Genomic DNA, 13793 nt, shown 5'->3' with positions numbered 1-13793 from the left:
GTTACAACAGAATGCACATTTCCAAAGTACATCATCGACTGCAAATTGCTTTGGGATGTCCTAAGTTAATGAAAGGCACTATATAAATGCAAGTTCTTCCTTAATCTTGAGATCACCGATTGTTCCAAGCAGCGTAGCTGAAATCTGGGCCCGAATTTTTGATCGGCGAGCGCCCGACATGCTTGAGTGTGAAATGTCAAGTGATGACATCGGACAAGCATCCCTAAGTCATCGTGCACGCAGGCGATATTTCAGTCAGAGGGCGCGCGCGGGAGTCAGCAGCGCGCCCGCCGACAATTAAGCAGCCTATTAAGGTCTTGAATCAACTAATTGATTTTGATTTATCGCTACCGTTCGGTCTTTGCATTTTTGGCCAAACCTCATCCACGGGCAGGATGAGGCTTCGACCAGTGATTTAACACAAAACAACTTTTTACAGTCATATTCAACAGGCCCCCGCTCGTGTGACAGAGTCACACGAGGGGACATGTTTTCATTGTTTTAAATATCTTTATTTTTATTGATAAAAATCTTCAGCTCCCTGAGGCAGCTCCGTGCCTTCAGGGAGCTTTCACTGCGCACACTGTTAATTGGCCAGCCAGCGTGAAATTTTGGGTGGGGCCCGATCGCAGGCAGCAGTCGGTTTCCCGGCTGTCTCTGGGGCCTGCCCGTTGCACCCAACCCAACAAGGGTGAAAATTCTGCCCCGGATTCATGAACCCAACTAATAACATATTTGGGAGCAAGATTTCCCGAGAAAAATATTCAATCCTTTTCAGCTGAAAGGGCACTGAACAAAGATTCAATTAGACATAAAGCTTGCTGTGAGATTAGCATCATAACTCAAACCACAACGGGCAATAGTCAGAATTTATTGCAGTAACTCTCTGCCTCCTTACTACACAACCCCTCTGGCAAGCAACAAGTCCTAGTAAGGAGAGAAATTAATAACACAGTTATTGTTTTTTTAATCTCCTCACTTGCAGTTAAAGGCATAACTCTGATGCCTTCATACCTTAATAGAGGCTTTTGAATTTCTAGCAGTTTGTTGGAAGGCAGGAAATCCAGATGGAAGCTGGGTTGACACAAATTAGAAACGTGGGAGAGTACAAAGCACTAAATCACCTCTAACTGAACTCCAGAGTACCCTATCAAAACAGAAACAGTGAGAATGATTGCAGTTTTCGATGTCAGTTGCGGCTCCTACGGTGTCAGTGTCAATGCCAGGAACATGACTCTTGTGTGTAAAAGTGGAAAATGCATGTCATCAATATGTCCCTACAGCAAAATGGAGCAAAAAGACTCAAATTTGTAATCCCACTTCTTGAATCATGTCAGTTTCTATCGAGAGAGGAAATCCTTAAAAATGAACAGGATTTGGGCTTCTCCGCCCTTGTAAGGTGGCGAGATACACAGACTAGAGGAGGACCCAGTTCAATTCCGTGTCTCCATTGCATTAGCTAATATCAGGCAGGCCAACACTTATGGGGTTGGGGGCAGAACTACAATTGTCCTCAGTGTCATTGGCTATAGGAGCAGGTCAGTGTTAAGCCGTGGTCCCTGCTCTTGGTCACTGCTCATTAACATCAGCTGGAATGTGAGAACAGGATTAGTCTTGGTGCTGGATTACAAAGAAAGACTTGTACTTATATAGCCTCTTTCACAACCTTGGTACCTCCCAAAGCGTTTCTTATCCAATTGAACAATTTTTAAGACGCAGTCCTGGTTAAGCAACATCTCAATTTTAAAATTCTCATCTATTGTTTTTAATCCCCTCCATGGCCTCACCCCTCCCTATCTCTGTAACCCCACCTCCAGCCTCACAAACATTTGAGAACTCTGCGCCCCTTTAATCCTGGCCCCTTGAACACCCATGATTTTCATTATTCCACCATTGGCAACCGTGTCTTCAGCTGACAAGGCCCTAAGCTCTGGAGCTCCCTCTCTGCTTCTCTCCCTTGCTTTTCCCCTTTGAGATGCTCCTTAAAATCTACCTTTTTGACCAAGCATTTGACCACCTGACCTAATGTTGCCTTATCTGGCTTGGTGTCAGGTTTTGTTTTGCAATGCTCTTGTGATGAGCGTTGCATATTTTATTACATTAAAGGCACTGTATAAGTACAAGTGACGGGAAGATGTAATAATTCTCATAATGTTATTGGAACTTATTGTAAAATAGAATAATAGTGGGATGTGTCTATGTGTGTGTGTAAGACTTAATTGGATTGAAGGCCGCTGATCTGAAGGCTTTGATATAAACATGGTAAACATGGGGGAAGGTTAGAATGTAAGGTAAAAGGACATTTGAATTTTTAAATGATTGTTTGTAAAGGAGGGGTGAAATGTGTCACCTAGCCAGGTGAAGTTTAGAAATGGTGTGTTTATTTTTCCCAAAGATTACTGGTAAAACTTAGTGCTCAGAGAGGCTTTTATTATCAGGAAGATAAAGTCCAAAGACAGAGTGAAACAATGGGAATTTGCATTCAAAAGGGAAAATATGTATAAAGGAGTGAAGGCTGTGTGTAAGGGTAGGCATTTTAAGATCTTACAAGTGTGAAAAGCCTTCAGCATCTATGCCTCATGCTGCTGTTTTCAAAGAATTGAAGTTAAGAAAACTCACTTTTAATTTGACTTGTTCAGGGTGTCATGTTTCTTTGCCTGAGTCTTTTAAAATCTGTGTTGCTTTAACAAAAATGTAACTGGGATTTAGATTGATTAAGGGATTTAGAAGTTATCATAGTAGTAATTTGTAGATCTATGTGTAGATTTAAAATCATTTCTCATCAATAAATGTTTAATCTAGTTTTATAAAAACCTATAGGACTTGATGGTCTTATTACTGCTGAATTCAAGGCACGCAACTCGAAATTTATACAAACTGCAAAACAAGTTGTGGCAGTTGTTTCAAGTTTCCCTTTGGGATTTGAACAACTCAGCATTTACCATCAGCTGTGCCATAACAGCAAGCTACTGTTGTTATTTGAATACAATTAATACAAGGTGTTGCCCCTGACTTTTCAACTCTGAGACCCAAGTTTAACTATAGTTCAATGTGGTGGGATGAAATTCACCTTTTAGCCTCCAACATCCTATGTGAACTGAGCTGAAGTAATCTCTATCCAGATCCGGCTGTGCAAAGGCATTCACCCTCCTCCACCTAGCAACCCAGTGTATAAACAGTCCTCCTGAACTAGCACTTAAAAAATGACTTCAATCAGGAAAGATGGAGGGCAGCTAATTTGAGGAACGTAAATGAAAATATCGCACAGTTGCATTAGGACTTTCTTTTGAGGTTGGCACTGAGGGAGAAAGTAAAAACCTGCAATTCGATAGCTCTTTCAAAAAGCTGGCACAGGCACGATGGGCGGAATGGCTGCCACCTGTGCTGTAAGATTTTATGATTATCGATTCACGGCATGGTTCCGTGCTGCCTACATGAAAGGTCTTTGATTGCCCCAGTACCAATATCCTCACTTGAATGAGTATAACATTCACAAAAGACGAGAAAAATTTCCTTTGACTATTCAGCAAGATTCATCAATGACATAAAAATGATTGATTGATGGGACAGTTTGAAGACACTTGTCTATACTTGTATATAGTGCCTTATACATACACAAGAGAACACCCCCAAATATACAGAAATTGAATTTGGACCAGAAACTGAACTGGACCAGCCATATAAATACTGTGGCTACAAGAGCAGGTAAGAGGGTTACCTCAACCTTGCGACGAGTAACTCACCTCCTGACTCCCCAAAGCCTGTCCACCATCTACAAGGCACAAGTCAAGAGTGTGATGGAATACTCTCCATTTGCCTGGATGAGTGCAGCTCCAACAACACTTAAAGAGCTTGACACCATCCAGGACAAAGTAGCCCACTTGCTTAGCACTGTATCCACCACCTTAAACATTCATTCCCTCCACCACTGATGCACAGAGGCAGCAGTGTATACCATCTATAAGATTCACTGTAGAAACTCGGCAAGGGTCCTTCAACAGCATTTTCCAAACCCATGAAATCTACTACCTAGAAGGACATGGACAGTGGGAACACCACCACCTGGAAGTTCCCCTCCAAGTCACCATCCTAACATGGAAATATATCACCGTTGCTTCACTGTCGCTGGGTCAAAATCCTGGAACTCCCCCCCTAACAGCACTGTGGGTGTACCTACACCAGATGGACTGCAGCGGTTCAAGAAGGCAGCTCACCACTACCTTCTCATGGGCAACTAGGGATGGGCAATAAATGTTGTCCACATGCCGTGAATTAATAAATAAAAAATATAGATTCTGGAGGATTCTGGCTTTGATTGGTTAACAATAAGAAAAGTTCATTTCCTCCTTTATACAATTACTTTTTAAATGACTAGCTGTACCAATTGTTTATATAGTGAAAGATTAAACTTGTATTACTTAGCTCCATGTACCAGCTCATGATGTCCCAAAGCGCTTTGCAAAAACCAGTGAAGTGTAGTCACACATTTTAAACTGTCACTAAAAGTTAAATTCACCCCCACTCATTGTTATAAAAAAGAAAATGTCTTGCATTTATATAGTGCCTTTCATGACCACTGGATGCCCTAAAGCTCTTCATGGGCAATGAAGCATCTTTGAAGTGTAGTCACGGTGTAATGCACATGTGACCATGACAAATTCTGTCCCTCACCCAACATCCGCTCACTTTCTACTGATAGTCTCAATATCCCAACATTTGGAGAAAATAAGACATCCAGGTATAAAAAAGTCTTGCCATTGGCTGCCTTTAGCCATATACCGATTTGAGGCAAGTGCTCAGGTTTCTTAGTCAACAGCTGGAATAATACTTGATGTTCATCGCACTGGCAGCTTTCTGCAGACTTATGGTACACTTTTGATAGGCAACTTCTGCTGTTTAGGGATAATTTTCAACATGGTGCCCTCTCCAGGGCAATTGTGGCAGGCGTGAGCAGGGCATGTAGCAGGAAGGCTCTTCAACCAATCAGACTAAAGAATCCTCATTGAGATATGCAGAGTATAAATCAGAACATGTAAACTGGGAAATATAAATTAGATTTATTTCAATGTAAAATCATGTACGCAAAGCCAAATAAAGATTGACAATGAAAGATGGGTTAAGAGGCAGAGATAAAAGAGACAGAAAAAGTTTTAAAGAATTCTTTTTAAAAAAAATCTCCAACACTAATTAAATGCTGTTGGAATGAGATTCCACATTTGCAAAGTTAAATTTTCATGGCCAGAGAGGTGGATTGGGAGTAATTATGACTTAGCATGCAATTAAAAATTCATTGACACCTGAAAGCACTGGTCCCATTCTTTTCTGGCACGCTTCTAGGTAACTAACAGGCAATTACCGGAACTTCAGGTTTTGCATTGATTTGAGTGCCAAATCTGTCAGAGAGGACTGCTATAGCGCATCCAGTGTAGGGGCAAGCTCAATTAGATAGCACCTTCTATGCAGACATTGGAAGTTGCAGTTAAATTTACTCTGCAACAGTGGTGAGCACTGAGAGACTGACTTATGTTATATTATATTTTATGTCAGCATCATTGCAAAATCCAGGGCAAAGTGTCCCCTCCTATAATTGATTATTGCATTCTTCCTGAACTGAACCAGACAGAGCAAGCAGGTTCCAGACTTGATTCCCAGTTGAGGGATACCTGCGACAGTAGCTGCAGATCCCGAGTCAAGGACAAAAATAGCAGACCGGAGGTCCTGCTTCTGATTCCTTGGCAGGCCTCCCTGTCTGAAGAGTACACAGTGAGGTGATGCTTTTCATGGTTGAATAGCAGCAGCTGCCATCCACCATTGAGGCTCACAGATGTAAAGAGGCTAATTAGCATGATGGCAATTATATCTGCAATGGATCAACAAGGGGGTGGCGGGGTGGGGAATAAAATTTGGAGGGAGCAATCAGTGGACTCCATACCTGCAACCAGGTATAAGATATATCTTAAATCTGGAATTCTCTTCCCAAAAAATATATTGGGGGGAGGGGGGGGGGGATGTTGTTAATCGAAAATTTCAAAACTGAGATTGATAGATTTTTGTCAGGCCGGGGGGGGGGTGGGGGCGGTGGGGGTGGTGGGGTTAACTGAATTTGAGATACATGATCTAACTGAATGGTAGGAAAGGCTGGGGGTTGCTGAATGGCCTTCTCTTCTTCCAAGTGACCTGTCCACGAAGGTGGAAGGGATGGGAGAGAGAGAGAGAGAGAGAGTGAAAAGCAGGACTTTTAACCACTTGGCTTCTCGTAAACGATTTGTTATTTTTAGCACTGGGTAGATGAACAGGTTCTGTCACAATCATTCCAGAAGGATCTAAATTGGGGATGTGAGGGTCAATAAAGGAAATGTAATGTATCTTTATCTCCTTGTGTCACTGATATGAGAATGACAGGGGTCCGAAGAACCGTTCCGTAAAGTGATTGTTTTTGTCTGTGTGTGTGTGTGTGTTAGGCACAAGTCATTCCTACGTAAGAGGGAAATACTTTCATTACGAGTAGAGAGTTAGACACCAGAGGCATCTAAAGAGGAGAGAGAGAGAGATCGGATGTAGAATCTGAGGCTATAAATCAGGAGGCTCTTTGAAGATCAGGAGGCGCTTGTTGCTTCTGATCAGTGCGAGAGGGACAAAGTGCAAAGGGATTCTCACCTCGCAATCTTCTGCAGGTACGTGCACTAGTTAATAAAAAAAAAGATACTTATGAGAAAAAACCATAAACTATTTGTAAAAGTTGCCTCAAGGAGACACACTATAGCTGAGCAATTTTCAGGCGCAGTTTCTGTGCTTCGTCCACCAATCTGGGAGAAATACATCGGAAACTTTTGTTTTTTTTTAAAAAAAGATGATTTTATTTTTGTATGTGGTCACTCACCCCCCGAAAAAAAGGCGCTTTGAATTCAGTTGGACTTTTGTTTTGAATCGGATGCAGTGTTGCAGAGAATGTTTGAGAAGTGAGAATCTGGGGGCACTTTACGCTGCTCGCTTTGGAGGACCGATAAGTCCAATTCCTTCCAACGTGAACAGGGGGAAAGAATTCTGCACAACGACCCCTGTGTCATTTGCAAATGTTAATTATTTTGCTGAAGGGAAATCGAACTGGTGATCAGGGATGGAGGAGAGTTCAGATCTCAGTTTGCACAGCCGCTGACTGTTGGTATCAGAGGGCGATCTGACTACTCTCCCCCCACCCCACCCAAACACCGGTTAGACCCAATTTACAACAACAACTGGCATTTATCTAGCACCTGTAATATAAGAAAACCATCCCGTGGAGTTTCACAGCAGTGGTTAGTCAAACAAAAATTTGACACCCAGCCAGATAAGGAGCTATGAGAACGAGTGAAGCCAAACGGGGTGGGGGGGGGGTGCTGGTGGGAAGCTTAAGGTGTGTCCTAAAGGAGAAGAGAGGTGGAGAGGTTTGAGGAGGAAATTCCAGAGATTGGGGTCTTGGTGGCAAAGGCCCGTCTCCGGTGGTGGAGGGATTCACAAGGGGCCAGGATTGGAGGAGCGGAGAGATCTCAGGGGGATTGGTAGGGTTGGCAGAGGTCACAGCAATAGTGAAGGCCATGAGTTCCACCATGAAAGTTATACTTACAGCAGCCTGAATTATTGTAATGAATTGTGGAAGCACTCTGTACAAAATCCCAATCAAACATCCAGCAGGTTTAAGCAAGGACTGAACTTGAAGCTCTGTGAGTTTTACAATGAGTGTGTGTGTAGGGCACTAGTGTGTAGGGTCAGTCCTGGGGACAGTGGAAATAACCCAGTAATGGAGAGGGTGGGATGGAGGGGCTGGACATCAGGAGCTGAGATACTAGTAAGAGCATAAGGAAACCGGGAATGTTTATTAGGGATAAAGCAGCCAGCCTATGGAAGCTTTTGAGGTTGCAGTGGGTACAGAGGTAAACCCAACCCGAGTAAATTGTTTGATTCAAGCTGTAAACGAGGGCTGCAGACAGAAACTCAGAAGCAGTCCATGCCCAAATGCAGCAAGACCTGGGCAATATCCAGGCTTGGGCTGACAAGTGGCAAGTAACATTCGTGCCATACAAATGCCAGGCAGTGACCATCTCCAACAAGAGAGAATCCAACCATCACCCCTTGACATTCAATGGCATTACCATCACTGAATCCCCCACTGTCAACATCCTGGGGGTTACCATTGACCAGAAAATGAACTGGACTCACCATATAAATACTGTGGCTACAAGAGCAGGTCAGAGGCTGGGAATCCTGCAATGAGTAAATCAGCTCCTGACTCCCCAAAGCCTGTCCACCATCTACAAGGCACAAATCAGGAGTTTGATGGAATACTCTCCACTTGTCTGGATGAGTGCAACTCTCACAACACCCAAGAAGCTTGACATCCAGGACAAAGCAGCCCACTTGATTGGCACCACATCCACAAACATTCACTCCCTCCACCAGTGACACACAATGGCAGCAGTGTGTACCATCTACAAGATGCACTGCAGGAACTCACCAAGAGTCCTTAGACAGCATCTCCCAAACCCATGACTGCTACCTAGAAGGGCAAGGGCAGCAGATATATGGGAACACCACCTGCAAGCTTCCCTCCAAGTCGCTCATAGCCTGACTTGGGAGTATAGCGCCGTTCCTTCACTGTCACTGGGCCAAAATCCTGGAACTGCCTCCCTAACAGCACTGTGGGTGTACCTACACCAGATGGACTACAGCGGTTCAAGAAGGCAGCTCACCCACCACCTTCTCAAGGGCAGTTAGGGATGGGCAATAAATACTGGCCTAGCCAGCGATGCCCATATCCCGTAAATGAATTTTTAAAAAATTGAATAACTGCCCTGGGGAGATGAAGGGATATGTGCTGCATGTTACCCAGCGAGGCTACAAATCCAAGAGAATGGTAATTTTGTTTTGCTGAAACATGGAAGAAGAGGTAGGGGGCAATTAAAATTCCATTTGAATTTGGCTCAGGCTGGGAGGACCTCTGATTCCGCTGCTCCCCTAACAGCACTGAAGGAGGCTATTCAGCCCATCATGCCTGTGCCTGGTCTTTGAAAGAACTTAACCAATTAGTCCCTTTCACCCAGCATTTCCCTACAGGCCTGCAAATTTTTTCCCCCCCTTTCAAGTATAAAGCTGAGCCCTTTTTTAAAATGTACGGTTGAACCTGCTTCCACCAACCTTCCAGGCAGTGCATTCCTGTAACAGAAACGTGAAGGGGGAGAAGCTTTCTGCTGGCTGCTGTGAGTCAGTAACATCCTAAATGTAGCACTTTCTTTCAGCAAAATTGCTGACATGTTTTCAAAGAAAGATATAGCTAGAAGTAATGACCAGAGGGAATATTCCCGCTGATATAGGAACATAGGAACAGAGGCAGGTCATGCAGCCCAGTCTACTTTCAAGTAGGTCATGGCCAATCTGTATAGCGACTCCATTAACCCATCTTCACTCCATTTCCCTTGATACCCTCAGCAAATAAAAATCTATTGATCTGTCGTGAAAGTGTCTACAGTCTTTTGGGGGAGTGAATTCCAGATTTCCACTGCTTTGTGTGGAAAAGTGCTTCCCGATTTTCCTCCCAAATGGCCTACTCCTAATTTTAAAACTATGTCCCCTTGTTTTTGATTCTCCCATTAGAGGAATTAGTTTCTCTTTAACTGTTGCACTGAACGCTTTAAACATTTTAAACACCTTGATCAGAGAAGCTGTCAATCTTTTGTACTCGAGGAACTATAAGGTGAGTCTATGCAACCTTTCCTTATAATTTAACCCTTTTAGTCTCAGTATCATTGTGGTGAATCTGCCCTCCACCCCCCTACCCATTCCAAGGTCAGTATATCCTTCCTGAGGTGCAGTGCTCAAAACTGAAGGCAGTTACTCCAGGAGAAGTCTGACTAAGGCTCTGTACAACTGCGGCATCGCTTCAACTTGAAGGGCTGAATGGCGTACTCCTGATCCTAAGCTGTACAGGTACTTCAACCAAAAGCATATTCCTGACCTGCTATCTCATCAGCTAGTGCCTTGATTTCACACACCAGGCAAGTCACGATTAAATGTCGTAGAACTTTAATTGTCAGCTTTGGCGAATAGAGATTCCTTTTGAAATAATCAAAAGTTAGGTACTTTGGAGCAGGAAAACACTTTGAAAGTATCTCATTGGCTGTAGCGTACTTTGGACATCTTGGCATCATGAGACAATTCCTTTCTTACATCATTCATTTTTAATATATAAACACATTATCAGCCCCTGTGTGATGTGATTAACATATAAAGGAAAACATTTGCATTTGTATAGCATCTTTAAGACCATAAGACCATAAGACATAGTAGCAGAAATTAGGCCATTCGGCCCATCGAGTCTGCTCCGCCATTCAATCATGGCTGATAAGTTTCTCAACTCTATTCTCCCGCCTTCTCCCTGTATCCTTTGATCCCCTTACCAATCAAGAACCTATCTATCTCGGTCTTAAAAACACTCAATGACCTGGCCTCCACAGCCTTCTGTGGCAATGAATTCCATAGATTCACCACTCTCTGGCTAAAGATGTTTCTCCTCATCTCTGTTCTAAAAGGTCTTCCCTTTACTCTGAGGCTGAGCCCTCGGGTCCTAGTCTCTCCTACTAATGGAACCATCTTCCCCACATCCACTCTATCCAGGCCTTTCAGTATTCTGTAAGTTTCAATCAGATCCTCCCTCATCCTTCAAACCTCCATCGAGCATAGACCCAGAGTCCTCAAACGTTCCTCATATGTTAAGCCTTTCATTCCTGGGATCATTCTTGTGAACCTCCTCTGGAATGGTCTTAGGGGATCCCAAAGTTCCATATAGTCCATGAAGTGCTTTCGAAATCTAGTTACTGTTATAATGTAGGAATCAGAGCATATAACAAGTTCCCACGAGCAGCATTGTGATAAATGACCATTTAATGTTTTAATAAGTGTTGCTTGAGGGATAAACATGGGCCAGGACACTGGGGAGAACTCTTCAAATAGCACTGTGAGACCTTTATCATCCACCTGAAAGGGCTTATGGGGATTTGGTTTAATGACTGATCTGAAAAACAGCATCCCAAACAGTGCAGCACTCCCTCAGTACTGCAATGGAGTATCAGCCAAGATTTTGTTTTAAGTTTCTGGAGGGTGACTTGAATCTACGATCTTCTGACTCAGAGGCAAGAGTGCTACCCATGGAGCCGGAGCTGACCCCTGGGGCAGGATATTGGCCTCTGGGTTGGGACCCTGACATTGGGGTCAAATGGGGGGGGGTCACAACCCCACCCTGCGTGGGAAATGGTCACCTGGCAGTGATTTTCCTAAATTGACAAATTAGTGGCCAGAGGGGAGACCCACCGTCCAATTAAGAATAGCGGGCAGGCTTTCAAAGCTGGAGCCCCTATCAGAGGCCCTCCGGCTTGGGAAGACCAGCAGTCTCCAGGAGCTGTGCCACCAAAGCGGAGAGGGCCACCTCTAGGCTGCTGACAATAGCCCTCTGACAAAAGGCCTTCACTGGCCTTTAACTATCTTTCACTGGCTACCTGCTGCTTGAGGGCAGGTAGCCCTGCCAACTCTGAGCCCATCTCCAGGAAAATGGGTTCGGGGGAAGGATGGTGTCAGTAAACTGGAATGCCGCCAGCAGCGCAAATTTCTGTATAAAAACAAAAAACTGCGGATGCTGGAAATCCAAAACACGAACAGAAATACCTGGAAAAACTCAGCAGGTCTGGCAGCGTCGGCGGAGAAGAGCAAAGTTGGCGTTTCGAGTCCTCGTGACCCTTCAGCAGTTCTTTTGAAGGGTCACGAGGACTCGAAAACGCCAACTTTGCTCTTCTCCGCCGATGCTGCCAGACCTGCTGAGTTTTTCCAGGTATTTCTGCTTTTGTTTTACACAAATTTCTGTGCCCACCTGCCTCTGCATTAGAGTGTAAAATCCCCGCCCCTAATCTTTACTTATACAAATACCTTAATAGTTCCAGTGTTACTGGTGGCTTAGAAATTACATTCCACATGTTTATAATATGTATGCTTTCAGTAGCATTCAGGGACTTCCTATGGTACCAATACCATGATGTTATCTCTCTCTTCAGATCAAATACAGGATGTTCAGCCAGGGCTTCGTGACGCTCTCAGTTCTCCTTGTCGTGTCTGGAATCTCATTGAAAGCTCACAAGGTCAAGAGCGAAAGGCTTGCGGGCAGCTATAGCAAGGAGGAAAGCGAACACAAGACGGCAGAGGAGGCAATGGAAAGACTGCTGGCCGTAAGAATCCTCGACAGGAGCCTCGGGAGCCTCCTGACCGATGGGCCACCGGTGGAGAAAAGCAAGCGGCCTCCTGACCCCTCGCCCATCAGACGCTCCCCGGGCAAGGTGACGTACTGGCCCAGAAGGACCTTGGCTTTCCCGTTCCTGTCCCTCTTTGGTTTGCAGCGGGGGAGGGAGTTGTTGTTGTCCAGGAGGAACAGCAAGGGCAGCAGGTTCTCCTTGTCTCTGGATGTGCCCACCAACATCCTGAGCATCCTCATTGACCTCGCCAAGGCGAGAGATATGAGGGCAAAAGCCGCAGCCAATGCCGAATTGATGGCGCAGATTGGAAAATGATGTGGGTTTTGAGTGAGGGGGTGGAGGCAGCTTAAAAGAAAAATTAACTTAAAGCTGCACTATTGCTTTTTATTTTTGTCCTGATTACTTAACTTGTATTACACAACTTGAACAAATTAAATCTATTCTTGAATCCTTCCAGCACTACAGTGATTCTTATGTGTTGCTCCATTGTCAAACACAGGACAAGACTTGGGCCAGGGTTTCCTGGCTCTACTGGGGTGGGTTCCCCCACTCTGGTTGACTACGGCGGGACCAGAGGATCCTGCTGGAAGGAGGGGCCGGAAAATCCCGCCCCTGCTTTTCTCCTAAGCGTTGTGAAAGTGAGGGCAAAAACAACAAGAGTTTGTTGTTGTTGCAGTAAAATGTCCTGAGGTGCTTCACGGGAACTTTGTCAAACAAACTTTGCCACTGAGCCATGTAAGAAGGTATTAGGACAGGTGATCAAAAGCTTGTTCAAAGAGGTTTGAAAAGGGCGCGGAGAGCGGTGGGGACTTCAGTTTGAAAAGGGTGTGGAGAGCGGTGGGGACTTCAGTTGGAAAACAGTGTGGAGAGCGGTGGGGACTTCAGTTTGAAAAGGGTGGGGAGAGCGGTGGCGACTTCAGTTTGAGAACAGTGTGGAGAGCGGTGGGGACTTCAGTTTGAAAAGGACACGGAGAGCGGTGGGGACTTCAGTTTGAAAAGGGTGTGGAGAGCGGTGGGGACTTCAGTTTGAAAAGGGTGTGGAGAGCGGTGGGGACTTCAGTTTGAAAAGGACGCGGAGAGCGGTGGGGACTTCAGTTTGAAAAGGGTGCGGAGAGCGGTGGGGACTTCAGTTTGAAAAGGACACGGAGAGCGGTGGGGACTTCAGTTTGAAAAGGGTGTGGAGAGCGGTGGGGACTTCAGTTTGAAAAGGGTCTGGAGAGCAGTGGGGACTTCAGTTTGAAAAGGGTGTGGAGAGTGGTGGGGACTTCAGTTTGAAAAGGCCATGGAGAGCGGTGGGGACTTCAGTTTGAAAACAGTGCGGAGAGCGGTGGGGACTTCAGTTTGAAAAGGGTGTGGAGAGCGGTGGGGACTTCAGTTTGAAAAGGGTCTGGAGAGCAGTGGGGACTTCAGTTTGAAAAGGGTGTGGAGAGTGGTGGGGACTTCAGTTTGAAAAGGCCGCGGAGAGTGGTGGGGACTTCAGTTTGAAAACAGTGCGGAGAGCGGTGGGGACTTCAGTTTGAAAAG

The 13793-nt window shown here is 44.9% G+C and overlaps 1 protein-coding gene across 1 annotated transcript; it reads left to right on the top strand.

The window, feature by feature from the left end:
* Window positions 1–6306: 6306 nt before the first annotated feature.
* On the top strand, window positions 6307–12691 carry LOC121280440 (urocortin-3-like). The gene is made up of 2 exons (XM_041192430.1): window positions 6307–6674; window positions 12075–12691. Exon 2 carries the CDS (start codon window positions 12087–12089, stop codon window positions 12582–12584), a length of 498 nt encoding a protein of 165 aa, XP_041048364.1. The 5' UTR covers window positions 6307–6674; window positions 12075–12086; the 3' UTR covers window positions 12585–12691.
* Window positions 12692–13793: the final 1102 nt, after the last annotated feature.

This window comes from Carcharodon carcharias, chromosome 7 (genome assembly GCF_017639515.1).
Source record: "Carcharodon carcharias isolate sCarCar2 chromosome 7, sCarCar2.pri, whole genome shotgun sequence".
Taxonomy (NCBI): Eukaryota; Metazoa; Chordata; class Chondrichthyes; order Lamniformes; family Lamnidae; genus Carcharodon; species Carcharodon carcharias.
This window is presented reverse-complemented; position numbering and strand designations above follow the sequence as displayed.